The 27,604-nt window shown below is 35.7% G+C and overlaps 4 protein-coding genes across 5 annotated transcripts; 1 reads left to right on the forward strand and 3 right to left on the reverse strand.

Moving 5' to 3' along the window:
• The first annotated feature begins 2,248 nt into the window (after nucleotides 1-2,248).
• Nucleotides 2,249-5,842, forward strand: LOC137735038 (uncharacterized). The gene is made up of 13 exons (XM_068474401.1): nucleotides 2,249-2,638; nucleotides 2,972-3,143; nucleotides 3,270-3,350; nucleotides 3,465-3,547; nucleotides 3,637-3,752; nucleotides 3,870-3,980; nucleotides 4,108-4,217; nucleotides 4,476-4,785; nucleotides 4,863-4,940; nucleotides 5,046-5,096; nucleotides 5,231-5,320; nucleotides 5,435-5,512; nucleotides 5,612-5,842. The coding sequence occupies exons 1-13, from the start codon at nucleotides 2,629-2,631 to the stop codon at nucleotides 5,657-5,659; spliced, it is 1,338 nt and encodes a 445-aa protein (XP_068330502.1). The 5' UTR covers nucleotides 2,249-2,628; the 3' UTR covers nucleotides 5,660-5,842.
• Nucleotides 5,843-5,994: 152 nt separating this feature from the next.
• On the reverse strand, nucleotides 5,995-11,331 carry LOC137735024 (uncharacterized). 2 transcript variants are annotated; one of them, XM_068474392.1, is made up of 10 exons: nucleotides 10,703-11,331; nucleotides 10,423-10,582; nucleotides 10,255-10,316; nucleotides 9,745-9,839; nucleotides 9,546-9,659; nucleotides 9,188-9,253; nucleotides 8,672-8,769; nucleotides 8,323-8,358; nucleotides 7,931-8,220; nucleotides 5,995-7,815 (listed from the first exon to the last, which is right to left on the reverse strand). In XM_068474392.1, the coding sequence occupies exons 1-10, from the start codon at nucleotides 11,130-11,132 to the stop codon at nucleotides 6,608-6,610; spliced, it is 2,559 nt and encodes an 852-aa protein (XP_068330493.1). In that variant the 5' UTR covers nucleotides 11,133-11,331; the 3' UTR covers nucleotides 5,995-6,607. The 2 variants fall into 2 exon arrangements, with proteins under 2 accessions (XP_068330493.1, XP_068330485.1); XM_068474384.1 differs by having other exon boundaries at nucleotides 7,931-8,358.
• Nucleotides 11,332-16,758: 5,427 nt separating this feature from the next.
• Nucleotides 16,759-18,434, reverse strand: LOC137731148 (transcription factor RSL2-like). Its single transcript, XM_068470256.1, has 4 exons — nucleotides 17,838-18,434; nucleotides 17,492-17,740; nucleotides 17,261-17,392; nucleotides 16,759-16,854 (listed from the first exon to the last, which is right to left on the reverse strand). Exons 1-4 carry the CDS (start codon nucleotides 18,432-18,434, stop codon nucleotides 16,759-16,761), a joined length of 1,074 nt encoding a protein of 357 aa, XP_068326357.1.
• A 5,137-nt stretch (nucleotides 18,435-23,571) lies between these two features.
• LOC137743445 (adenine phosphoribosyltransferase 1-like) lies at nucleotides 23,572-27,066 on the reverse strand. Its single transcript, XM_068483339.1, has 7 exons — nucleotides 26,814-27,066; nucleotides 26,379-26,492; nucleotides 25,990-26,100; nucleotides 25,563-25,655; nucleotides 24,693-24,842; nucleotides 23,981-24,039; nucleotides 23,572-23,867 (listed from the first exon to the last, which is right to left on the reverse strand). Exons 1-7 carry the CDS (start codon nucleotides 26,980-26,982, stop codon nucleotides 23,811-23,813), a joined length of 753 nt encoding a protein of 250 aa, XP_068339440.1. The 5' UTR covers nucleotides 26,983-27,066; the 3' UTR covers nucleotides 23,572-23,810.
• Nucleotides 27,067-27,604: the final 538 nt, after the last annotated feature.

Genomic DNA, 27,604 nt, shown 5'->3' on the forward strand with positions numbered 1-27,604 from the left:
TTATTATTAGTTACGAAAGAATTCTTAGTATGTTATGATATATCTTATTTTTTGGAGCATAAATTATCTTCGTAGTTTTACCATTTGTGTTTTTCTTTTAAGACAAAAGGCATGTCATATATATAAAGGAAAATTAATGAAAATGACTTGAAAATTATGAGTTTTAATGATAATAACAAAATAAAGGGTAAAGTGAATAGTAATAAGTTTGACTTTTTAGTGTAAAAATATGATTTTTCGTTAAAATAAACAGTACCACGAACTTTTCGTTAAAACTGTCTATATATAATGATAAAGTCAAGGGAAAAAGAAACCTTACGTGACACGTCACTCTGTTTGCTCAAAATACACAAGAGGGATCCTCCTGCATTTTGTCCAATCCATATTGTCCGAGCAAGTAATCTCGCTCAGATGTCCAAAATCCAAGTTGGTTGGGCTGTTCGGCCCAAAATACAACCCCAATATTTTTGCCTTTGTTTCGTCCTCAAGCTTGCATCGTCGACGTTGAGTTTTGCGTGTTACGTGTTGCGTGTTGTGGTACCTCGTATCGATCGCAACCACAACTTAACCAAGTACCAAGCAACCAACGTGTCCACGAACTCTTGGCTGTAGAACGCGTGTTTGTAGATTGTCACATCATGTCATATATAAAATCAATTGTAATACGACCACGTGAACCGTCTGAACATTACACTAAAATTCAACCACGGCCAAGAAGCAGACTTGGATTGAATCACGCCTCCAAAACGCAACCTGATACTGCTACAAGGATCTAAGAGCATCTTTAAATAAAATATCAAAATGTTCAAATCGGTAATAATGGTAATAAAAGACAATATTAATGTTTTTCAACAGATACGCTAAATCTGATATAACATAACATGAAATGACATCTCTTCCCTTTGCTGTCAAATTTGACAGCATCTTCAGATTTTTTAATTAATTATTAAATGCTTTTTATTAATTTTTTATTGTTTAAAGCATTATCTTTTTGTTTTATTTTTTCATTCCCAATGCAAAGAAAATGCATATGAATTTTTATTTTATGTTTAAAATTTGACATATCGGTTAGAGAGCAAAACTTTGAAATATATCAAAGTGCTACGTAAGCCTTCAAATTTAAATTTTAGGTTTAAAATTTGAATCTCTGTTGATGATGGTCTAAACGCATAATACTGTTAGAACTTTTTTTTTTTTTTTTTTTTAACAAGAACTTTGAAGAACCTTAAAAAGGTTCACTTCCGTCTTTTTTTCGTGCACTTCTTCTTCATCCTATCGTATATTTATGTTCTTTAATTCTCTTTTGGTTTAGACAACAGACAATTTAAGATAGAGGAGGATTCTCTCTTCTTACTTTTTCTTTCCATCTTTTCTCTCCTACTTGAACGGTTACGGTGAAGTCACGTCAATATTTTATATTAACTTTTTTATAGAGACAGTAAAACAAAAAGTGAGAGGTCTAGTGATATTCTTCTTCACTTGTAAGTAAGAGGACTTAGGTTCAATTATATTCAAATGCGAATTTTGAATCACATTATTGCTAGTCCATTGTGAGGCTAAGCCAACTCCCTCCCTTTAGTGTAGATAATACCGTTTGTTAAAAAAAAAAGAAGATAAAAAGTAATATGTGAGAGGAGGGTAGGGAAGATGATGAGAATAGGAGGAGAGAGAATTCTACTCCATCTAGGAGGCACTTCCCAACCAGAAAGAAACCTTTTTGCTTCAATCACGTGTCTTTCAAAACTCACGTATCACACGTGCTTCACTTCTCTGTGACCCTAGTTATTCACTGACACATTAAGTTTATGACAACAAAATTTAAAAAAAATAAGCTTATACATGTCATTCAATAATTTGGGTGCAGAATATTTAATCTCCCTCCTAGTGGTCTGCCATCTTCCAAACTCAGGAGCATTTTTACTTACCACATACATCTAATCATTTGCTACGTATCATTTCACTTAACCTTGATTATTTTTATTGTTTTGAAATTAAAAAAATAACATTCAACGTAAAAACTAAGATAATTAAGTGTATTGTGAAAATATATAATTGTTATAAGTTATGGTCGCAGGCAAAAATGCTCTCTCCAAACTCGCGCGTGGAACAACTCCAACCTCATAATCTAATCACAAACCTCATCAAATCGAGCGGTTCACAACGCGCCACGTCGTAAACCCATACGATTCCGTGAACCAGATTTACACATGTTAGCACCCGAATATTCCGTGCAAGCAAATTAAACATTCCCTTTTTTAAATTCCACCAAGCAAATGCGAAAGCACGAAACTTTGCTCCTTACGAAATCAAATGTTCCAGATTTCAATTTTCCCAAATTTTGATTTCTAATAGGAAAGAGGAACCCTATTTCTATTTTAGCCCCAAATCAGGAAACCCTAATTCTATTAATGGCTGAATTGCTCTCGGGATTTTCTGAATCGCAGTTTTTTCTCGTCTCCGACCAATTCGATTTTGCCCATCTCGTCAGATTTTCTTCTCTTTGGCAGCGCTCTTCTCCTCCTTTTCCTCCTTCTAAGATTTTCAGTCGCCCTTGTAAGTTTTTCTGACGGAGAAAGCGCACTAGGGATTTAGAAAGTATAGTAGGGATCCCCCATACGACTCACAGTTATGGGGAAACGTAAGGCTCTTCATCCCTTTTGACTTCTCAATTTTTTTGTTTTTTTGTGTGGTTAATTGAGGTCTTCTTAATTCTAATTATTCTTATGTTTCGATTCGTTAATTTTAATTGGAATTTGCTGGTTTGATTGCTTGAGATCCCAAATGTGCTTGCAATTTATTAATTTTTGGTTGGTCCCAATTATTGCAACAAGTTTTGGTTTGCTGATTTTAATGTTTGATTGAGCTCATAATACATGTGGGTTTTTAATTTCTTTTCCAAAGAGATAGGCTTGATGGATGGGAATTGTGGATTTTTTGGTGTTGAGGTTAGTGTGAATTTTGGCATTGGCAGGTAGTTCTCAGCGTAAGAATGCTGCGATGATGGACAGCGATGATGATAATAGTAGCATGAGTTCAACGTCAACTATGCGCTCCGATCATATATCGGTGTCTGTGAATGAAGATATGCAAGTGGATAGGGATAGTTTACTCGACCAAGCTGTAGATGCTTTGTATGAGAAGAGGTATTACTCACTTTTTGATCATTATGTTCTATAATGATACTAATAATAGCCGGCAAAAGAGAGGAAAAAGCGTGTTTAATCGTTCCCATTGTGCTTATTAAAATGTTAAACTCTGTGTATGTGAAGGGGTTCCACAAGAGAAAAAGCTTTGTCAGCAATTATTGACGCGTTTAATAGCAACTTGCAACATCAGTTTGTGGAAAAGAAGTAAGCTCTTGCATTTGATTATGTTCAATTATTCTCTAAAGACCCAGGATGCCTTAGTTGTTACCTTTTTGTATTTTGCATTGATTCTCATAAAACTTATTTGTTGTTCATCAGGTTTGCAACATTATTGCATCAGTGTCTGAATTGCATCAAAAAGGGTTCCTCAAAAGAGATATGTTTGGCGTCTCATGTGATCGGTTAGTCCTTTGCTCCTTTTTAGGCCCACTCTTATACTTCTCCCCCAAGTATCAAAATGAGTTTTTAATCTTTTCATGTGTGCTTGTAGGACTATTGGCTTTGACTGTTGGATGTGGAGACAATGCTCAGGAAATACTGGAAGAATCAGTACCTGTGATTTCACAGGCTTTCAAATCAGGATCTGAAGTTTCAAAGACATCAGCGGTAGCGATATAATACCTGTTTAGGCTTTAGCTTCAAGGGCTTTCTGGTTGTTGGACATATCATGATACCGAACCTGTTGTTCTTTTTCTGAGCACACAATTTGGTTTTTAATTGCAGTTACTGGAGTGTTTAGCTATTATCACTTTTGTTGGTGGTAGTGACCCAGAGCAAACAGAAAAGTCAATGCAAATTATGTGGCAAGTAGTTCATCCAAAACAGAGTTCCAATGTGAGTAAGCATGTTCCAGCTATATTTCCAGAAAGTTCACGAGTACGCCATTATTTATTTTCTTTTATGGGCCTGGTGAAGGTAATGTTTCATGATTTGACTGTTCTCTGTTCTTTAACTTTTTTAGGTGATTGCAGTTAAACTTTCAGCAGCAGTAATAACCACCATGGTGTCTGCGTGGTCCTTTCTTCTTACAACTGTAGAGGGGTGGAATCTTAATCCGAAAGACTGGCAAGAGTGAGCAAACTTTTTATCAGTGACCCATTTTTCCTGCTTTTCTTTCGTTTGATAAGGATTGGTCTGCATGTTAATCTATGGTTCGAACCACATCTGTTTATGTACTAAGGCTTTGGCTGCAACCAGGCTGATGCAGCAACCTTGTGGAATACAAGACCTGCATAGTGTGGATACTTTTGCAGCACAGAAACTTATGACAGTTCTGACGTTGAGTCATTTTTAATAACTCCCCCTATTATTTTCTGGCCAATAATGCAGGTCCATAACATACTTATCTAGTCTGCTAGATAAGGATGACCGGTCTATACGTATAGCTGCTGGTGAAGCTTTGGCTTTAATTTTTGAGATTGGAAGTTTAGAGAAGTTCACTGCTGGCACTAAAACATCAAGTGACAGCTCAACTGAAGCAGGAAACAAACCTCGGGAATATGTACATATACAAGGATTGAAAGCGAAGATTATTAATCAAGCCAGAAACCTCTCAGCCGAAGCAGGTGGCAAAAGTTCTGCTAAAAAAGATCTTAGTAGTCAGCGGAACACGTTTCGGGATATCTTGGAATATTTTGAGGTATATTTATACCCTTGTGATTAAAATGGATGCTTAATTTTATTGATCCTGTATACTGATCTTATTCTTCAATTTAGGATGGTTATTCTCCTGAAATTTCGATAAAGATTGGTGGTGAATCACTACAGACATCAACGTGGTCGCAGATGATACAGGTCCCCTCTCATGCCTCCTCTTCTCTCCCTGCTTTTGAATTCAAATTTTTATTTACTTAAATCATTTCAATTCATTGACTCGTTTTCGTTTTGAAACTTTTACAGTTGAACTTTTTGAAGCGTTTTCTTGGAGGAGGTTTTATCAAGCACATGCAGGTTGCTTTCCTTGCCCCTAGATATGATTTCTTCATCTTTTTACTAGATAAATTCATATCTATTCTTGATCGTGCCTGTATAATTCCTCTTTGGTTAGGCAAAGGCTAATGGATTAATACAATCTTCTGAAACAGGAAAATGAACTCCTCCAGGATGTTCTTGGCTTCAATCCAAAGAAAAAGAATCTTTTGGATTCTGAACATCGTCTATCTGGTAGTGAAAAGGTTTGTTCTGACAACCACTCCAATTTAGTTTGATATTCCATCGGTCTGCAGCAGGTGTTCTTTTGTTGGTGGATAATTTTCTAGTCATTCATTAATGTTGTGTCTTGGTTACAGAGGATGTTTAAGTCACCGAACTCGGTACAAAACAAAGCCAGGACCCAGCTGCTTAACAAGCAGCGAATGTTCTCCGAGGTATGCTTGTGAACGCTTTTGCTTCAGCGTGTTCCGGGTGAACATGGCTCTTGAATTATACTTTTCTTCTTACCTTTTTTTCATTGTGTGTGTTCGCAGGGTAAAAATATCGGCCGATTTGCAGCTAATTTGGGGGACGATGCGTAAGAAAAATTCACGTGCTTATCTTATCGGTTTTGCGCGAATCATGCTGGTTTTTAGTTGACGAATTTCAAACAATCTTATTTCATTTTGTAGTAACGTAATTGATGGTGGCTGGATATGGCTATCAGTCATTTGCTACATTAGAAATTTTCGATGAAGAAAATTTTGTAATTCCATATGGAGTTTGTTATTAGAGTTCCGTTCTTTTAAATATGTTTCTAATGCGCACGTTAAGATCAGAAACTCATCAATTGTGTTTTCAGAAAACTTCACCCACTATTTTAGGAAACGGAGTCTATGCTACGAGTATTGGATGATAGGTATTGACCGATATTATTGATTTTATTGTGTTCTTGTGAATTTAGGCTACTTAATATTACGAGCATGGGAGCCAAATGGATTAGTTTAGATTTTACTTTAATTGTGGATCCAGATGGATTAATTTAGGCTGTAAATTTAAGCTATTCAATGCTACGTGACACCGAGGTGGAACTCACTATTTTAATCAGTGTGTGAAATCGAGAAAATAATATCGTAGGATTCATGTCCGTGCATTTTTTACTGTATCTAGAATATATAAACTTTGTAGGAGTGGTTGAAGTCATCCAGCTCTAACCAGGTTGGTTAGTGCGAGTGGCCTTAACCACAAGGTCGAGCGTTGCATTGGGTCAATTATTTCCCAAGTCTAATTTTTCAAGAGTCACTTGGTACTATGGTTGCATCATTTGTGAAGTGTCGAGAATGGGTGTTGCACGGTGTTGCACTATCACTGGTTAATGCAGACTAATCCATAAGGATTGGTTAATCGATGTAACTGTGGTTTAATCAAATGACAATTTAGCAAGGAACCAAAATTTACAGTGATTCAAAACTCTTGACGGATCTCATGCTTAAAACCGTTCCCAAAACGAAAAAAACAGGGGAGACGTCGGTGTTACTCTCTCTATTTACCTAAAAGCCACCTATACCAGAAAAGTGCTTATTCATGGCCCGGTCCTTCCTGAAATGATTTCTTCCCCCTCCCCCTCTGCCTCCTCCTCTCCTTCCCCCCCTCCCCCTTTGATTTCCGGCATTCTCTCGGTCTTCACCATCACCGTTATCATTTTGTCTATTATCTTGCTCCTCATTGGACTCCCCTTGCCTTCCTCCTCTCCTTCCTCTGCCCCTAGCATTCCCACTAAACCCTCTCCCATCCATCCGACCCCTCTCTTCGGCCTGAGAATGGTCAAATTGTTTGTCTTGCTCCTCCGAGTATTCTGTCAGCTTCTTAACCGCGCCAAGAGGAAGATTGCCGCCACGACCAAGGCCGTGAATCATTTCTTGTTGTGCGTCAGTAATTAATGATGCTTCACCAGCATTTGCAACTGCAACCGAACCTGCAACTTTGTAACTGTAATTCTTACCATCCTTGACATAATATTGGGGCTTCTTTCTGGAGCCCCATTTGGAATTAGCTGCATCCTGAGATGAACTTCCAGTTTGTGTTTCCCACGGCCTACCTGTAATTGAGCTCCTTTTTTCACTAAATATCTCACTTTCCCCCACTCCTGAATCTGCAACACTCAGACCCAGATCATCGAAAGAGTCATCATACTCATCGTCATACTCAAACTGTGAAATAAGAGCAGCAGTTTTTGCAATGTATTTCTCATTTCTGTCATCCAGTGTATCAGTATCAGGTACGTCTGCTTTAGACTTCCTAACAAACCTTCCTTGTGATGAGGATGATGAAACCAAAGGGCCACCATTTTGTTTATCCCTCACACCAGCGTGTGGTGCTGTAAACTCAACTAGCTTTCCTTTCCCTTTATCGTTCTTACTAACAGTAACAGTCTTGGGTGTTGGCAATGTTTCTAATGACGTATCCAAGGACAGCAGATCTTCATGAAGAGTTCCTTCAAGAATCCTCTGAATAACCTCCTCAGGATTTTGGTTATAGGCTTCAAGACAAGCAGCTAAAAAACCTTTTCCATAATCAGGGAAGAGGTCCTTTATTTGACTGATTCGCGACTCCACAACTGCAACATCTTCATCTATCTGCACCTTTTTGTTCGTCAAAGCGGCTTTCGTACTGGGCTGCTGCTTAACTATGAGTTTCTGAGTAGACGTAAGTATTACATATACATAGCCCAGCTGCTCATCATCCATGATTATCCATCCTGCACAAACAAAGCTGACGACATATAAATTTGCTTCTTCAAGCATAATTATACCAAACGAGCCAATAAAAAATCATACAATTACACTATACTGTAATAGCATGGAATAGCTCACCAGTATTTTGTAAATTCTCCATTTTGCTCATAATGTTGAAGTTCTTTTCAATGTTTTGAAGAAATGTTTGCCTATTCTGGTTCTCTTGAGCACATACGGAATTTCCATTAATCTCTCTTAAGGTTTGAACCAGTATATCTGCTCTAATGAAAAGATCCTCCACTTTGGCTGGAAACATCTCTGCAGCAGCCGGAATGGGGAGGTTATCTTTGAAGGCGTCGTCACTTAGATAGCATAAATCCAATAGTTTCCAACCAAATCTGACAATTCTCATTGATAACATCTTCAAACTGAAAGCAATATTAGTAATATTAGACACCATTTTATCTTCTCCATCTTCTGAAATTATTCGAAACCCACGCTGCAAAGATGGAAGCAATGAATCATGCAACCTTGCTAGAGTACTTAATAATCCCTCGTTCCCATGACTGCATAGAGAGAGAAAGCAAAGATATATTATTTCATCATTATTGAAACTTTTGACAGCATTATTGCTAAAAAAAACTTGATTTACCAAACAAGCAGGTTCCACTACAAAAACTCCTAGACAACCACCAAAACATGCTGATGAAATCTCTATTCTAAGATATACCTTCTGATTGTTGAATCAAACAGCCAAGCCCATAGGAAAACTCAAGTTTCTTATGCATCCACAAGTTCTTACTGTGGAGTACAGCCACTACCAATCAAGCTTTAGATCGCAGTTTAAGAAAATCCCATTGCTAAACAAAGGTAAGATACCTGGTTTCAACAGGGCACAAAAAGAAGACAGCGGATGGTTCGTATGCAGTTAGGAAAGCATCCATGGATACAATTGCATCGTTAATGAAGTCCATAACCTACCGAGAAAGGAGAAATTTCTTAAACAGGGTACCATAAGTATGTCAACATCCTCATATCTTGAAAGTTGAAGCAGAAAACAGCAATGATCCTATAGAAACATCATAGATCCAACCCGTAGAAGAAAACTAAAGGGTTCACTTGAATTCCTTATGAAAAGAGTTTCCTTAGCTGTATTATAGCGAAAACTTGGTTAATAAAACTTCCTTAAATAATATCCCCCATTTTTCTAAAAATGTAATTTAATTTTGTGCAGCATGCAGCAGAACAAATCCAAATTAAAACCCACTATTACAATAAATCTCTTGAAGGAATTAATTCAAATTGCAACTAAGTACTGAAAAGGAGTAGAGGGAGGATGAGGATGGAATCAGTTGTCCTAATAAGTTCAATCCATAAGAAGAGAAAGCAACTCACCTCCAATAAATCAGCAAGAAGACGGCTGGATCCATGTACTCCAGAGTTTCTAGAGGAAAAAAGGGTCTGCACGTGATATCAGGAGTGCTTATAAATCCTTCCAGTAAAAACTAATTAAAGTGTATTAAAGAGATACATAACTAGTATAGAGTTAACCATTATTTGTTAGGCAGAAAAGTTTGATCCACATTATTAATGGACAGATGAGTTCCAAAATTTTTTTTTACGAAGCTTCCTGAAGTACATAACGCCAAGATGAAGCAATGCCTACGACTATAAAACCGACTTTACTAAACAGGGTGAATGGAATAAAAGGTTGAATCAGTCACTTTTGACCTTAAAAGATTTGATGATATACCTCCAAGGCTGAGCTGCTACGTTGGTACATTGTTTGGACAATGCTAAGGAAATGTGATGCAACTGCAGTCAAACTGTCATGGATCCTAGTATGAGCTTTCACTGCATTGCCAACCTGAAAAACATAATAACAAAAATGATTGACTGACTGAGTGAGAGAGAGTGCACTGGCCACTATTCACTATTTATAAAATCCCTACCAGCACTCTGGTCAAATCTTCATTTTCATGGCCATATATAGCACATATGTCTAACAACGTAGGCAAGTCCAGCAACTTCTTCTCCTGCAAAAGAACTACATGTGGAATTAGCGAACAATGGTTATTATGATATTAAACAAACCAAAACCATCCTAATCATATTTTCTCCAATGAGGTAAGTTCAACTCGAATGCAAATATAGGACATAGATGCCGACTTCTACGGTAGACCTAAAAGCACCCAACAAACTCTAATACGGAAGCAAAAGCCATTTCATGTACGTATATGGTACGGTATTTCTAACGAATTACATCAGTTACCAAACAGCACAAATTTGGGAGAAAAATAAGGAAGCAAATGATGTTATGGACGAAACCGACAGAAAGTAATGCATAGTAAGATCCAAAATCTTTAAGGGTTACATTAATCCTGTTCTAACAAAGTGGATTATCTCGCCCACCAAACTTAAAGAACAACAATTTACAGAGAATACATAATGACAGAACACACCTTCATGATCTTTTGGACTGAGACTATCAGCAAGACGAGCGCCAGGATCCCTATTAGAAGATCTGCATTACAATGACTGAGAGTGAATAGGAAAAGCGATAATAACAATGCAACAACAGAATATGATGCTGCACAGCTGCAACCTTAGACTTACAACTTCAGACTTACATTCGATATAACACCATATAAACACGCCGGCTCAATTCGAACTCCCCAACAATGACCCCCGCCACCAATTCCTTGGCGCCGCGATGAGGGAAATCATACCACCTGCTCCTAAACTGTAGGAAGCTATCCAGAAATTCATGCAACGATGCATCACTAGCCACTGACAACAAATGTGCACCATCAATAAAAAATAGTGAGATGTTAACAATAAATTGAAAATTCAATGTGAAGTTTCCAGCTTTTGCCAGTCGAGATGTGAATGTCGTAGCAGTAATTTTACCTTGTCGCCAAAACTCCTTTGGGTTTAACTTCAGCAAGCGAGAGAGCTCTCTGTTAAGAAGATCCACCACTCTTTGCGATTCCAGGGCGTCCAATCCACCTTCGTTGGCGCCCAGCCCAGCCGCCACCGCCTCGTCCTGAGGTAAGTAACTTACGAAATTGCCACCCTGAGCTCTGCTCGGCACCCACTCTCCTTTCTCCCCCATCCGAATCCTGCTCCCCGACGGCGGTGCCGAAGCAGCGGGGGAAGTTTCGGGATTGGATTGCTGCTTGGAGAGCGATTGCCGGAGTGAGGTGGAGAGCGTGGGGTTGGGATTGGGTTCTTGAGGGATTGGATTGTTGTGGTCTGGATTCTTGGGGACGAAGACCTTTTGGGGTTTTGGGAAACCCTTGCTTCCGGCGGGCCGGGGGTGAGTGTTTCGGTTCGACATGTTCTCTCTCGCGCTGAGTCCAATCGGATTTCAATGGAGGACAAGTGAGACTTGGAGAGAGAGAAGGACGGTACGTCGATCGGAACCAAATAACTGGGAGGTTGGTGGCGCTTACTTGCGCTAAATTCTGAAATTCGTAGGCGGAGTGCCGCGGCTTTTCTTTTATTTCTTGGCGAACACTCGCAAGGCAGTGGCGAGAAAAGCCTACACTGGCCAGTGGCTATTGATTCTTTATTTTCTATTTTTGTGTTTTTTAATTTTATATATTTTTTAGGATTTAACTAAAATACTTAGTTCAGTTACAATTACATATATCTAATACAATTGTTATCTAGACCGTCAAACAATAATTGTATTAGATATAAATCTCTTCTTTTTTTTTTGGTGAATATTAGATATATATATATATATATATATCTTTTGTAAATATAAAAAACTATAATATATAAGAGCAAGAAGTTGATGAGAAACGTGTGATTGAGAAAATATGGGTTTTTTATTATTTTAAATTAGATACATTGGGTGAGGTAAGAAAAAACAAGAAAATATTTTTGTTTGATTTACTTTAATGCTTATGAATTTATTTTCCTATATTTTCTTTTAATTTGCATAAAAGGGTATAATAATATTTTTTTTAGTTTTTTGTTGACCAAGATTGTCAATTAATAATTAAATCATATAGATGTTCACAATTATTCTAATCGTCATAATAATTGTATTAAATACATGCAAGTAATGAAACTAGTCACACATTTTTAAACATCTTTATATCTTATATAAGACTAATAGGCTTGCTTAGGGCTAGTTCGGTATGGGATACCAATCCGAAAATGGCATACTAAATCTCAAACCGAAATTTTTTGGGGCAAGAAGCAGACGATCGATCCCTAACTGAAACTTTGGGATTCTTGAATTTTGGAATGTCTGAAATATTTTTGGTATTTCGGGATTTCTTGAAACTGAACCTACATCAAAATCCAAATCATCTAGATTGAAATTGAAATCATCTGAACCTACATTAAAAACCCAAATTGAAATAAAAAAGAGTGATAGTGAATTGGTGGTTGAGAGAGAGAGATACAGAGTGAAGAGATAGTTAGATGGACCCGCGTCCTCCTCCTAACTCGAGCCCCCAATTCGAAACCTTAAGCCCCAATTTGAAACCCTAAGCCCTAATTCGAAGTACTAACCTTAATTCGAAACCTTACACACAAAAGACTAGAGATAATCGGTGGTGGGGGATGAAGTCGTGAGGTGTGGTGGTGGCCGGAATGGAGAGAGTTCGTCAGAGTCAGATTATGAAAGGGTAGGTGGCTGCTGAGCTTTGAATTCGAGAATGAGGGACAGAGATACAGAGAGAGTCTGAGACTAAGTGAACTTAAGGCTTGAAGATTTGAGTTCTTCAAACGAAGCCAAACTCTTGGTGAGGATCGACGATGCTATCACTTAAGCTCTTGCCATTCCTGCAACGTGTTTTTCGGAGGAGGAGAAAGATCGAGAGAAATCAGCGAGGATGAGAGAGTAGGGTGAGGTGAGGTCAAGAGAGAGTGACTGAGTGAGGGTTTTATTTGAATTCAACGGTTGAGATTAAACCTCAACCAAATCCAAAGGCTTTTACAATTCCAAATATATATTTTAAATTAAATATTTTTTTTATTTCAATTCGGTTCAGGATCACCGAACAAATGAAAATGTGAGACCAATTCCCATACCAAAATTTCGGGATCGAATCGGGATTGGATACCGAAATTTTTAGGATTTTAGGTTTGGAATTTTTTTGGTTCAATTTCAGGATTTTTTTCAATTCGGTTTGAAATTTTCAATATTTTTTTTTCCACCCCTAGGCTTGCTCCGTCTCTATTCTTTCGTTACTCATCCCTCTATTTGCATGGTGAATATTGGAAGTGACAATCACAACTTATATTTTAGCAAGGTGAATGTGGCGTGAATATTGCTTGTCATCCCATGTGACATATGCGGTAACACACACACAATAATTCTTGTATAGGGATAATGACATATATGAAATAGATTTACTGTCATTATCATGTTTCAGTTTAATAACATTTTTTTTTTCCTGTAAGTTTCACTTTATAAGACATTGCATTATTGAAATAAAACACTACATAGCGTTGAACTCGTTTCATGCAAGCTTTTCTCTGAGATATTATCAAGCCCTATGAGTGACCTCAATTTTTGTGAGAGAAGGCCACATACGAGCCCTATAAATATAAATAAAATGGAAAATTATTATTGTTACTCAAAAAAATCTAATTGTATGAGAGATTCCAAATACCTTGAAATTGGCATTTTACATCTTATCTTTGCCAGAAAATTCTGCAATGGTGGAATGTTAAATTTTCCATCTTCGCCAGAAGGTGTAAATGATAACCTAAATTTACATTCTTTTTTACCTTTTTGGGTGATGGGTCCTACTAATTATAGAGAGAAAAATAAATGGGATCTTAAATTTACATCTCTCTAATTGGAATTGAACTTTCAATTCATTTATATTTACCAAAAATGTAAAATAGGATGGAAATATAGTTTTTGTATCTCAAATTTGCATTTCTCCATGGTAGATGCCCTAAATATTTTTTCTTTCTAAATATAGAATTTTGAAGTGCAAAATTACCATTGCTCTTTTATGTTAATATATTATTGCACATATGTATTAGCTAGTCATTGTATCTTGAAAATGAAATTTGGTTTAGATCAACAAACAATTTCAACCACACTGTACTACGGTCTGATGGTATTCTTCTTCACTTGGAAGTAAAAGGTTTTAGGTTTGAATCTCATTGATGGCGAATTAGATACCAAATTAGGTTGCCCATTGTGTGGCTTAGCCGAACTCCCCCTCATTTTAATGTAAAAATATTGATGTACTAAAAAAACAAAAATTCATTTTAATATAAAAATATTGATGTACTAAAAAAACAAAAAAAACAAATCCATATTTTGACGTAAGTCAATTCTTATTTTATTTTTAAGCATAGGTTAATAAAAACAAATTTCCACTATGACCAAGATCAGTAAAATAATTTTTCTCTTCAAACAAAATCAATATTAATAAAATTTCACTTCATTAACCACTCCTTAAAATCGTAAAAGGTTTGTGTTAAAAATATTTTATGACCTAAAACAAATTACCTCTTTTTATTAACTAATTCTTAGATTAGATAATTTAATATTATCTCTAAATCGTGTGCATCTGATCTGTTCATTTTCTCTCTATCCTAGAAATCTTCTTCTCTGTTCATTGCCTTATTCTATAATATCTGAGATTATGTTGAGATTTGATGATTCAAGCATACTACGAGGGCATGTTGTCCCATATATATCTGAAGCCAAATGGCAACATGTGTTTTATGTCACTCATTTTGTGTTATTCATGTGTTTAATTTAAAATTCATTCACATGAGGATGTGAAAAATATCGCACATTGAAAATTTATCAAAATTAACATGAACTTATAAAATAAAAAACCTTCAATATACTACTAATTAATTTATAATAAAATCTCAATTTTCTTCCATTATATTACATTAATTCAACCTATTTATTCCAGTATCAACACTTCGTTGTTGAGAGCGGATAAATTTCCATGGCCTTTAGCTCATATGGAATAAAACAAACCGACAACTTTTTTCAATGTTGGCGGAGCAGAGAGCAGACAAATTCCGTTGCCAATATTTATCAAGGTACGTAATTAAGTACAATATGCAGCACTTTTCTTGCAAATCGATCAAACGTGATTTATTCTCTTTTATTATTTGTATTAATTTTTATTTAATAGTGATTAAAAATGGTAAACAATGGCGTACGTACGAGGGCTAGCCAGAAAGTCTGGCCGCTCACCTGCTACCCTCCAATGAATTTGTTCAACATATATATGTGTTTTTTTTTTTTTGGATTTTTCAGAATCTGAGAGAGTCAGATCAAAGATTAGATGCTCAAAACTGTCTTTCTTAACAAAAAAAAAAAAAAAAAATTTTTAAATACCTTTTCGAATAGAAAAAAAAAAAAAAACCCTTATCGAACTGTTAGTTTGCATTTGACATTAACAGTTGTTAGATGAGGGTTATTTTAGTCTGTAACTTGATACTGAAATTATTAAGTACTTAACGCAACAACTTTCTGCTGTGTCATTAGAAATGAAGAAGTCTGTTCCCAGGCAATAAAAATGAAATTAATAATTAACCCTATCCAGTAATCGCATTCCAGCTTCAGTGTTTTTGGAAACACTCGTACGTATGAAATTTTTTTTGGGAGTGAACGTTTAAGTCCGGTGATATTGGAGGAAGCGGAATTGAAAATTAACAACTTAAACTACAACCTTGCAAGTCATATTTTTGGTTATTTGTGCTACGTTTTTTGGCTTCCTACCCGGGAATACTTTATTTACCTCCCCCTGTAATCTCTCTTTGCCCCAACACGACGAGAAGTTATATTAATTGTATGTACCAAATATATCACGTTATCTATGTTTTGTATACCAACTTAACCACGCGGTTACGTATGAGAGATGCGAGGGCTGCTCCCAACTCCTGCCCTTTTTGTTCATGTTCCGGGTGGAAATCCCCCAGTGGGTAGAATTTCTTCAAAAATGAGTCATGGGTCTCTTTTTCAGTTCGTGATCCCAAATTGTAGAGTTGTGAAATGCTGATTTTTTATGCTGTTAAAATTTAAAAAACAAGTTTTGTCAAAAAAAAAAAAAAAAAAAAACAATGCTCTCATTTATAAATATTTTTGAAAATATCCGTCATATATCTAGCTACATTTTTCGTGTAGCTTGGCATTTATCCACATATATATACATGTGAGATCTGAAATATGTTCTGAATTCAAATTCCCTTCTCATATGGAGAAAAGAGAGAAGAAACACAAATGGCTCTACTTTCTTCATCATCTCACAAATATTAACCCTTTTGGTATTAATTATTCTTAATTTTATGTATTAACTATTATAGTTGATTGTCAATACTAAAACAAAGCTAACGTCAGGAAGACCAAATTTTTTAAACCAAATTCGCAACTAAATGATGTGGTTGTAGATCATTGGATTATTAATTAAGTTTTAATTAACATGTTTGTTTTTTATCGGTGACATCTAATTGGGTTAAAAAATTTAGTCTCCCTAACATTATTCATAAAACAATGTTGCACGAAGCTTAGAATTCCATCTGCCAAATTCCAATGAACTGTACTTTCACATATGTTTTTGGATCTCCATCATCAGAATCTGACATCGAAGATTATATTCTCAATATTTATGCAAACTAGAACAATTAACATGAAGATAGTTATTAAATATTATTAATTATATTCTGTGTCCAAGGGGGTCGCATGCCTTAACGTTCATGAGTACATCCTGCGTATTGAGTTCATACGTGTTTCATAAAAATCTGATCAGAGGATTCTCTCCTCGTGATCGAAACTGGAATTTATTTAACTTAATTAATAAACCCCATTACAAAGTTAGGGAATTAAATTAATTAGTATACATTCATTCTGCTCATATTATATAGCTTTTATATTATATATTATATATTTCGATAATAATTAACAATTAAAAAAAAATGAAAAGGGAAAACAAGTACAACAGCTTCCTGCTGCTGTTGTGTCATAGAAGTGGAGAAAGCTTTTGCAGGTCAAGACCAATATCCATTCCATTATAAGCAATGGGAGCATACATCCACATATCATCTGAGCTTAAAAGCTGCAATATACAACCAAGAAAATTAATCAAAATCAAAGCCATATGACCGCTTAATTTAATTTGGCGAAGAAATATGACAATTTGGTAAAGATAAATGTCCAAAAATAAAATTGGTTACAAACTTTAATAAGAACTATAACTGAAAGACACTAAACAGACTATAAACAGTATGTAAACCATGATTTAGTACTCTTTTATTGTCTGTTTAGCATCCTCTAGTGCTTATTTTAATTAACAGTTTGTCACTTGTGCATACTTCTGTAGTTAAATGTGTAACAATTATTATTAATTACCAGTTTGTTTAGCGTCCTCTAGTTCTTATTTTAATTAACAGTTTGTTTAGCATCCTCTAGTTCTATTTGTGCATACTTCAGTAGTTAAAAGTGTAACAATTATTATTAATTACCTTGATTTGGAGCTGCAAAAACTTGACATAGTGAACTACCTCTTCAAGCATTGTGCTGATGTCAACCTTTGTTCCATTAGGGACAAGATGCTGTAGGGTTCTTAGTCTCTCGTTGATTCTCTCTCTTCTTTTCTGCAAGATCCAATCAAAACTTTACTCGTAAGAAACTGTATGGGCATTCTTGAAAAACATTTCGTTTTTAGTTTTCAAAGATATTGCGTAATCACTTACCCTAGCATAGAGGCTCTGGGGATCAGTTGCAGACCCTCTATTGGTTCTGGTCTTCCCATTCAAGTTAAGGGCAGATGAAGATTTGGGGTCTGAAGTTTCTGCTCCATCGATCTCCAGGGAACCATTATCATCCTCAGAGGTGCAAGAACTTGTGCTCTCCAGCCTCTCTTCTTTATCTTTGACTTTCACATCTGAATTACCCTTTTGCCCCTTCTTTGACCTTACATTATTTTTCTTACTTTTCTCTACCTGCAATGTGTGGAATTGACAGTTAGAAAACTGCTTCACAAATACTAGAACCAACCAAGGCATTGATCCAAAGTTTGAATCTTTAAATGATGCTTACATCTTTCGAAATACGAGGTTTCTTCTTGCACTTGGATGCGTCATTGTTGGATTTTCCCGGCGCATCATGCACCCTTTTGAGCTGCAATTCCTTTTCAGGAACCGAGACAACAGCCGGTTGGCTATCACTGCTGGAATCCTCTTTGTTGCACTCACTTCCATGCATCACAATGTTGGAAAAAGCTGGGACGAAGGAGGCGAAACTCTTATCATCATGATTCATATAAACATCCATGGATTCAGAGACATCAATATTACTCACTAGGAAATTGCAAGAATTTCTAAAGTAGCAATTTTCCTGGTTCAGCATGGCAGTGAAATTGCCATGATGATTATCACCATAGTTACAACTTTCATTAGAAGAAAGATGGACATTAGAGTTGGGACTATCTGAAGAAGGAAGGTGAGAAAAAGTTTCAACTCCAGGAATATTAGGGTAAAAAGTTTCTAGGGTTTCAAATCCCATTCCCTCATTGTGCTGGAAAGGGAATGAATTTCCCTGGGAAAGAAAATGTGGTGTGAACTCAACCTCTTCGGAGGAAAACAACCTGCTCAAGGATTCCCATTCCCCATCAGCAAAAACACCATCAGATTCCATTTCTTTTCGAAGTAGAAAGATCCTTTTCAATCCCCTTCCCTTTTTCCAGGAGAAAAAGAGGATCCCGACAAAATCGATGAAACGAAAGAGGAAAGAAAGAGCACTGGCCTTCTGTATGTTTTGTTTAGCTCAAATGTTTGCACTGAGGATAAGCAAAGGAGTAGAAACACTTATATACTCAACCCTAGGGGTCGTTGACCCCCCTTGCAAGAGAATTAGACTTGCAATTATAAAATGCAATTCTTAATTCCCAATGATTGTTGTTGGGATGGGGGTTTGTCCTAGTTCTCTGTAACTGATATCAGGAGTCCACTCTGGGCCCACAACCAGGCAAAGTACAGCTCATGAGAAAGCCAAGTTCATACAATGATGTGATTAAAATAAGAAGAAGGTCCAACGGGATTAAACCACATAAGACCTTGAGGAAAGCTCAAAACTGGCGTCATTTGGAACAAAAAACGAGTCCAATGCAATGATTGAAAGGTCAGTTAATCAGTGATTTGTTTAATAATTAGGTTTAGGGTTCTCTAAACTAATACAAATCATAATAATTACGTTTAGGGTTTTCTTAACTAATACAAATCATTTATGTACACTAAGGGGTGAGAGATTTGGACTAAATTACTTAATGGGCCATTGATAATAATTTGGTTTTGAACTCGTCATCTACCAGAGTTAAACTTAATCAAGACCTCTCACTTACAAGCAAAAAATAATATACGAAGTGACCACCTCAAACAGTCGGGGTATCCATTGTAGGGTTCTCTAAACTAATTAAGTTGTGATAATGCTTAAGACTGAATTGAGAAAGTAATTAACAAGAGCATCAAACTACTTTTCAAAAAATCAGAACGTGGATGGTGTGTTGCTGAATATTATAATACAATAGAAACCATCAGAATTGTTGGCGGAATAAATTAAGAAAAATAGAGACGGCCGATTTTGGAGAAGGACATCGTGGGAGCTCTCTAAAGAACTCAAAACCCCGACAAGGGAACCGCAGAACTCGCTCTTTGTCTTCACCTTGTAAACCCTAAAAAACTCACTGTTATATATGTATATATCTAATCTACCGTCAAGCTAGCATTATACAATCTGTAAAGTTAAATGTCTTGTTACAATTCATCATCCTCTTCTCTTCCATATCTCTAAGTACAAAAGCCAGCATCTGTTTTTGGCCTGCCATTTGATCTACTGCTTTAAACTAGCTAGGTTATGCCATTGTTCAAAATAGTTGCGGATTTAGAAATTTTTTTTTTATGAGAAAAAGATGTAAAACCCTAGGAATTTTCATTTATTTTCTAGCTATGCCTCTTTGGGACATGTCATCCAGCAGTTTTCTCTATGCCTTAGAAAGAGAAATGCTAAGGAGACTATCAAAATGAAATTCTTCATGAATTCTCTGCTAACAATTTAACATTAATTCTTATACCACCATTACAAAATATTGTGCAAAAAAATATAAGATGACAAATAGTCTATAAAGAACCCAACTTTTAAAAAAATCTCCTTAACAGTTCTCTTCTAGAAAATATGAACGAAACAAAGAGTTGTTAGGGTATTTTAATGAGTGGCAAGGATGGTACGACCATATATGAGGGTTAATAGCCTTCACTGACTCCAATGTCGATTTGCCAATGATCACAGCCTTCGAGATTTTGAACTTGGTGCATTGTTTTAAGAGCTTAATCAACCTTTGTTAATGTTGATGGGAATTGGAAACATAATGATTTATCATGAAAATATTCTCTTACTAGACTATCTGACACATAAACATGCTTCCTTCGCACGATCACAAGTTTTGTGTTCTTAATAGAATAATGTATGGCAACATAAGCATCTTACATTAGGAAACTATATATGAATCAAAACTATCGATGAAGTTGATTCTTATCTAATGTGTATTACAACTTCAATATGGTAACATAGAAATTTGATAAAATAAAATTATATATGAACTTTGTTACATATATAACAAAAGATACAATAAAATTAGTATGACGTCGATCGATAAATTATCAGAGAGGTAATCGACAATGTATTATATAATAGTCTAGCATAATTCCATCTATAGATGGTTGTTTTGTTATGTCGACAAAGAGTTTTACTTTTGAGATTCGATTAATTAAGCAGCCAACTGCAAAGCCCTCTAGGTAGGGTTTTTGGGGTATGAACAGAGGACACGTACCCAACTGTCCCTCACTAAAGCTTCTTTATTTGCTGCGCGTCTTGTGCTGGAGTTCTCAAGTCCCACGCGTCAGAAAGAGACCATTTTTCTGCATATATTATTAGGCACTGTATATCTGTTGTTGGAACGAAAGTTCGATAATGTCTTCATTATATTTTGGAAATTCGGCACCGGCCATTGCACGACGTTTAAAAGTTTGAAGAAACAAAAATAAAAACTTTATACCTTAGAAAAAAACACATAAGCAAAGTAATTGTTTGGGGAATAAAATCTACACACCCATAATTTGAAAACTCCCTAAAAATCTGATTTTATTTCTTAATCAGAGAAAATAAAACTCCGTCTGGCCAATGCATATGCATTCTCCTCCTTCCACGATTTCAAAGGTTAACAGATCCAAAGAATGACAACTATGTTATCTGTTTGTGTTTCATGAACTACCAAACTAAACCTAATTGATTCATGGTTTTTGTCCTAAGCTCAAGCCACGTGACCCTTTCACACCAATGATTTCATTCTTTTGGTTTTTTCTCCTTCCTAAAAAAATTGTAAACTTGCATTAGGGTTTACCTAAAAAAACATGCATAGCCATTAAGTATATAGCTAGGCTAGGCTTGGTCATGTCCTTCTATCGCAAAAATGTTATTCTTAGCATCTCATTGTATCATCATTTGTATTATCTTTTTCATAGAGATGAGACTTACATTGTGTTAGGCTCTACATAAAGATGGTACAAACAATGATGCAAATAGATGGTAAATGTAACATATGTTTTTAAACAGAGTAATAATTTCTACACACTTTTATTTTATCTCAACACACCTATATCAATTTTTTGTAGTTGAATTGAATAAGAAAAAAACCAATTAATGAACAAAAGAGAATAAAGATGTGTTGAGGCTATATGACTGTAGGTATACACACATCTTTGATAAGAGCAATTAAAGGTGGGTGCCTAGATGGTGATGGTGTGAAGTATATATAAACAATAACCCTATATCATATATATATCATGCAACGTGTGCAATCATAGGGTTTTTGAAAGATGAAAAAATTGCCAGCATGGGAATACACCACGTTGCTGCTCGTGAGGAATTTGTGTTCATGCATGATTGATACCCTCATTTAATGTTACTTACCTTATTATAATTTGAGAGAACGATCGTATCGTATCACTTAATGATATTGTCACCTAATATTTATTATTTTAATGTTACTTATTTACCTATTATAATGTGAGAGAACGAAAGTATCGTGTCACTAATTGATACAACACTTAATATTTAGTTGCAATTTGATTCATTGATTCAACATTATGAACTGTCATTTGATGGTTTCTAATTTAATTGGCTCATTATTTGCAAACATAATCATACATTTGATAATTGAAACTGGATTAGTAAAATTATTAAATTACAATGAAAAATGATTCTGTTATCTCATATTTTGGTTACCACTTAAAATGTATTACTTATAATTGTGCCAAACATTTGAAATGAGTGGACATTGTGCCACTAAGTGATTTGGAAAACAAGGGTTATGCATAAAGAGATTCAATGGATTTTTGCAATAGTTAGATCTTGCATAAATTAAACACGTATCATTCAATGATACATATTATTGTAACCAAACCCTGATATTACATGACTTGAGCATCAAATTTAATTAACAAATTTAAAGCATATAGACGTATAATGTCAAAGTAGCTTGTATTTTTAACCACTCTTGTAACCAGTTAATTAAAAATCACACGTCCATTGCATTTTTAGCTTGATAGAGAGAGTTAACGGAGACCTAAAACAATTAATGGAGACTTAATCGGGAATAAAAAAGCACTAATCCTTTTAAAATGATCACAAGGATAAGCTTTCTATTAAGGGAATCAAAAGATGCATTAATCCTATTAAATTAATCAGATTATTAGGGAATAAAGATGCATTAATCTTTCTAATTAAATTACTTAAGGCAAGAAGCTATGCTCTGTCGTTGCCCTATTCTTCTGCTTTTTGTTGTTCCAGCTTCATATATAGCACATCAATTAAGTATCAAATTAACAGTTGGTTTGACAAAATACAAAGTCAGGCAGATTCTGGACAATGTGAAATGTCAAACTAGCTTAGCTTGATAAATCTTGATTATTAATTGTTATTAGCCAATCGGTTAAAAGATAATATTTTGATACTGACTAGCCGATAATCATTATATTATACTAACTTTGTGATGTGGCCACATTCACCTTTTTGCATAATCGAGTGTTGATTAATGGAGGCTAAAACCCAGCACCTAACTTAATACATTTATGTTAGCCTTATAATACTTCTTAATTACTTTTTAAATACTTTAACACTTTGAAGTCAAAGACTATTGGCTTTCTAGGTCGGACATAATGTACCAAAAACAATATCTTAATCTTATCAACTTCAAAAATACTATCTTAGAACATTTTTAATTGAGATGCCAAATTTCAGTTTTATAGCTAATGCGGCAAGAAAACATTTTTTAAAGTCTCACATTCCAACTGATTTCAAATTAAAATGCTTTTTAATTATTTATAAAATTAAGTGAGTCAAATTTAAAATAATCAATAAGTGAAGGAAAATAAAGAAACATGTGAGCTCGTAAAATAAAACAAAACAAAACTTTTGATGTTGTCTTCAAATTTAGCAGCAAAGTGAAGAATGTCGATTCATGTAAGAATTTGGCATCTCATTTAAAATGAAAACCACCTTTTTTTTATTGTCAAAACATTCCAAATAAAACTTGTAACATCTTCTCTGAAGATGCCCTTAATCAGTTGGCCAAACCCTAATATGCTTAATTCCATTCATGGTTTGGATAAAGAGGCATCTACCAAGAATGCAGGGATGCAATTCGAGAATATTATTTTTCTATTGAAGGAGGAAAAATATTCGAACTCAAGGGTCTCTTTCAATATTGAAGAGAAAAATTCGAGATAACTGAGATTATTTCACTTTGGCGACTTGATATTTAAATCATCTGTTTGATAAAATATTACCAGATTTATAAGTGAAACAGAAAAACAACTTATTTCTGCATAGTACATACATATACCAAAGTTTTTTTTAGCTCTTCAATCACCCAATGAAAAAAACCGATAATCAACCGTACGCCCCTGCTAACAATCAAGTTGGTTTCTTGAAAATCTGCAGCCCCAAAAGAAACCATGCTCATGCTTCTCCGCTAACTAGAACAAACAATGGTTTCTCCCCCAATCGTTCCCGACCCTGAAACAATCCATAAAAGAACATCAGTAGTGCATTAAATGTACCAAAATATACAACGAAAATCCAGATTCCGTCTTAAGCATCTACAAGTCAAGGGTGTTTTAATGTCATACCTTTAGTTCTGGCAATTCAATTACACAGGCACACTCAACGACATGCACCCCTACACGCTCTGCAACAGAAAAAGCAAACATGTGAGTTGTGCAAGGCCTCATATCCCTGAGCCAAATGTGAAACTGACAATACAATCACAATGCTTGCAGCGGCAGACTTAAAACATTGAAATAATGCATTAAACTAGTGCTGGATTTCTCATTGTCATCATGTTGCCACGGAGTAGGATTCTATCCCCTCCTATTCCCATCCCCTTCCCTCCCCTCCTCACACACTTTGCTTTTTGTCTTATTGTCTCTATAAAAAAATCAATATAAGATGTTGATGTGGCTTAACCGTAACCGTTCAAGTAGGAGGGGAGGGAAGGAGAGAGAGATTAGGAGGGGAGAGAATTCTTCTCTTGTTGCCACACCCTTGCTTCTTGCTAGAGAATTTAACCTAAACGCATGAAGGCTTTTGATTCAAAAGGTAGTCAAATTCTTCCACAGACCGTCTATTAGACCATGCATTGAGGCAAAATTTTGTGCTGAATTCCCAATCTACATTTGAATTGGTCGTATGCCTAAATTTCTAAGAGACCCCTTCCTACATCGAAATGTAAACCTGTTTTATGCTATGCATCTTAATTCCCGCCCAAATGGGAATAAAAGTTGAGGGAAAAAATTCCGACCATAAACACTTAGACATAAAGTTTGTGGTTTGATAAACTACCAAGAAGCCTGATGGCAGCACCCAAGGTTCCCCCGGTTGCAATGAGGTCATCTATGATCAAGGCACGTTCACCGGCTTCTACAGCTCCCACGTGCATCTCTATTTTATCTGTTCCATACTCCAAAGAGTACTCTTCAGAAATAACCTTCCCTGCAGAACCATAGACATATGAGATTACATTCCATCTTGAGAATTATATTTATTGAAAGCACATGATACTTGACGGGTAAATAAAATGTAAAATAAACATAGCAGAACTTCACTGTTTATGATATCTTAAACAATTGGTGGTTGGAAAAGCCACAAGATCCAATAACACTACTGACTCATGCAGGGGAGCAAACTTTTTGAAGGAGAAAACATATTTAACCCAGCACTTGTTATATTCGTTGTGATTTTTTTAAGGCAACGGTGAGTTTTAGCGTCTATGTGAATGTCTGATTTTGATTTAATTTATGGGCGTTGAGAGGATTACTCTTCTTGTTTTATCAAAAGTGATGCAAAATCACTATTCAAGGGCATAAACACTCATTCCTGTTACTCAGAATTTCTCACCGTAACTGGGTATAGCACTATGTCCAACATATGGCTAAAGACCTAGACTGTAACTGGATCAGTTAACATTTGCATTGTAACAAAAGATGTATACATGATCAATCCATCATGTGAGTTAAATTAAAATTAACGTTGTGAATTATATCACAAAGACAATTTAACGAGATGGGAGTAAAAATTAAATTATCCTAATTCTCCCAGTAAGCCAGTCACTAACCAATGAATCCCTCGAATCCCTCCTATGGAGAAACTTCTCAAAGCTAAAAAATTTATGCAGTTTAAAAGGAGGAAAAGGAAAAGGGTGTGATAGATTACCAGGCAACTTCTTTGGCTTCCTCAAGGGCACAAATTTTGCCCCAATGGCCAAGGCAATAGGAGGGCCAAATATAAAACCTCTAGCTTCAACACCTGCGTTATGTCATAATAAAATTTCAGACCATAAACACAACCCGACGTTCAGTATATACAACGAAACAGCCACTAAATCAATAAGAACCACCTAAGCTAAAATTCCACACAACTGCAATGCCAGAATGCTGAAGACTATGCTCTGTTTATGGTTTAGTTAGAAAAACAAAAAAAAAAGGAACTAAATTGCGCATAAATGACATACTTATCCACAAAAGTTTATCTCATAAGTGACCAATCATAGGTGGTGCGCGACTGAACTGCCCTTAAAATTTCGTGAACAAGCGAATTCAGGGTAAACTGGCTAAAAGTGAAAGATCATGTATTGAATTACCTGCAACAACAGAGATTTCTTTGTCTTTGTACCTCTCAACAAACAAATCAATAGTGTCCTTGAAAGCCTTGGTATCCAGGAGCAATGTGGTAATATCTTGGAACAAAATCCCTGCCACAAAAAGTCAAGGACAACTCACACATTCAAACACCAAAAAACCTCCATTAGAGACCAGAAATCAATTAAAACCCAGAAATTACAGACCACCCAGATGACAAATTGGACCCAACAGTAAGTAAAAAACCTCCAAAACCTGATAGAATCGACTCGAACCCACTAGAGAAAAAACATATTTCTACTTACATATGAGAAAGCAAAAACTAAGATGCCGAAAAATAATGCAAAATAATTGAATTACAAACAGCATAATATGTAAAAAAAAGAAGTACCTGGCTTGGGGAAGTCCCGGATGACTCTGATAGCAGATGAAATTCTAGCAAGGCGAAGATCCTGACCGTCTTCCGCCGCCATTGCTTCAACTTTCAGTGCTTCACACTTACCCACTAACCACACAAGGGAAAACAGAGAGGCTCAGAAATTATACAATCACAATCTTGCACCTTCTTTTTTTTGTTTTATTTTAGGAAAAAGAAATAAAAATATCCACCAACCCCATAAATTCATATGACCAAATTACCCATTGCTTGACAAAAATATAAGGAAAACATTGGAAATTTTCTGAAATTTCATTGAAATTACGATGCTCTAAAGCTTAAAGATCCATCCTTAATCAAAACAACACTGACAATTAACATGCTAAAATACACGTTTTATAAATCATCGATAGATTCAGGGCTGAGGATTTGCAGGGCTTAGAGCTTTACCAGAGCAGCGCCGGGGAGGGCGGGCGGATCGGTAATTTGGGAAACGAATGAAGGGAAGCGCGGCGGCGGCGGAGGACAAAGTTTTAGCTGCGGGAGTGCGGAAGGCGACGGCGGGTGAGAAAGTGAAGGAATTCGACGAGAAAAGTGAGATGGTGTGAAGTTGAAGCATCAGAACAAAATAGCAACGGGCCCGTCAACTCTCAACGAGCAGCAGCGGGCTTTTCGGTTTCACGCAAGTTTGATGTAACTCGTAACTCGCATCTCATATGGGAAATGTTGGTCATATGAAAATTTATTGTTTCGTGATTTGTTAAGATGCACTATTGTAGTAGGACCGCACTCATAATATTGTTTTACTAATTCACATGTTGTAGTATAATTTGCACTATTGTAGTAGGACGGCACTCACAATATTGTTTTACTAATTCACATGTTGTAGTATAATTCGATTAAGATTTGATAGACATTAAATGTACCGTCGATAAATTAAATTTACTGGTTAAATTATAGATGACTTTGTAATATTATTTGATAATGCAGTTGTAATTTATCGTATATAAAATTTTCTCGTGAAGAAATGAACAAAATTATTGAATTTGGAATTGAAAGTAAAACGCTACTCTTTTTGTTTGTTTGTCAGTACATGAGTAATAAACAGAATTGTGCATGAAGAGAAAAATTATTTCCACTTGGGCGTGATTGATGCTGTGGGCGGAAAGGCACGCTATCTTTACATCATCACTTTTATGAAATATGTAAGTCCAGCAATAGTTTTGGCATATTGGAGCTGG

Source organism: Pyrus communis, chromosome 1, assembly GCF_963583255.1.
Source record: "Pyrus communis chromosome 1, drPyrComm1.1, whole genome shotgun sequence".
In the NCBI taxonomy this organism is placed as follows: Eukaryota; Viridiplantae; Streptophyta; class Magnoliopsida; order Rosales; family Rosaceae; genus Pyrus; species Pyrus communis.

Coding starts and splice junctions, on each gene's coding strand:
- LOC137743445 (XM_068483339.1), bottom strand. CDS start 26,982: ATGCTTCAACTTCACACCATCTCACTTTTCTCGTCGAATTCCTTCACT. Junction 24,843..25,562: donor GAAGCCAAAGAAGTTGCCTG/GTAATCTATCAC, acceptor ATGGTTCTGCAG/GGAAGGTTATTTCTGAAGAG. Junction 23,868..23,980: donor TTGAATTGCCAGAACTAAAG/GTATGACATTAA, acceptor GGATTGTTTCAG/GGTCGGGAACGATTGGGGGA.
- LOC137735038 (XM_068474401.1), top strand. Junction 3,351..3,464: donor CATCAGTTTGTGGAAAAGAA/GTAAGCTCTTGC, acceptor GTTGTTCATCAG/GTTTGCAACATTATTGCATC. Junction 5,097..5,230: donor GTTTTATCAAGCACATGCAG/GTTGCTTTCCTT, acceptor CTTCTGAAACAG/GAAAATGAACTCCTCCAGGA.
- LOC137735024 (XM_068474384.1), bottom strand. CDS start 11,132: ATGTCGAACCGAAACACTCACCCCCGGCCCGCCGGAAGCAAGGGTTTC. Junction 10,317..10,422: donor TATATGGTGTTATATCGAAT/GTAAGTCTGAAG, acceptor ATTGTAATGCAG/ATCTTCTAATAGGGATCCTG. Junction 8,359..8,671: donor TTGTGCCCTGTTGAAACCAG/GTATCTTACCTT, acceptor CTCTCTATGCAG/TCATGGGAACGAGGGATTAT.
- LOC137731148 (XM_068470256.1), bottom strand. CDS start 18,434: ATGGAATCTGATGGTGTTTTTGCTGATGGGGAATGGGAATCCTTGAGC. Junction 17,741..17,837: donor AACCTCGTATTTCGAAAGAT/GTAAGCATCATT, acceptor CACACATTGCAG/GTAGAGAAAAGTAAGAAAAA. Junction 16,855..17,260: donor TTTTGCAGCTCCAAATCAAG/GTAATTAATAAT, acceptor TGTATATTGCAG/CTTTTAAGCTCAGATGATAT.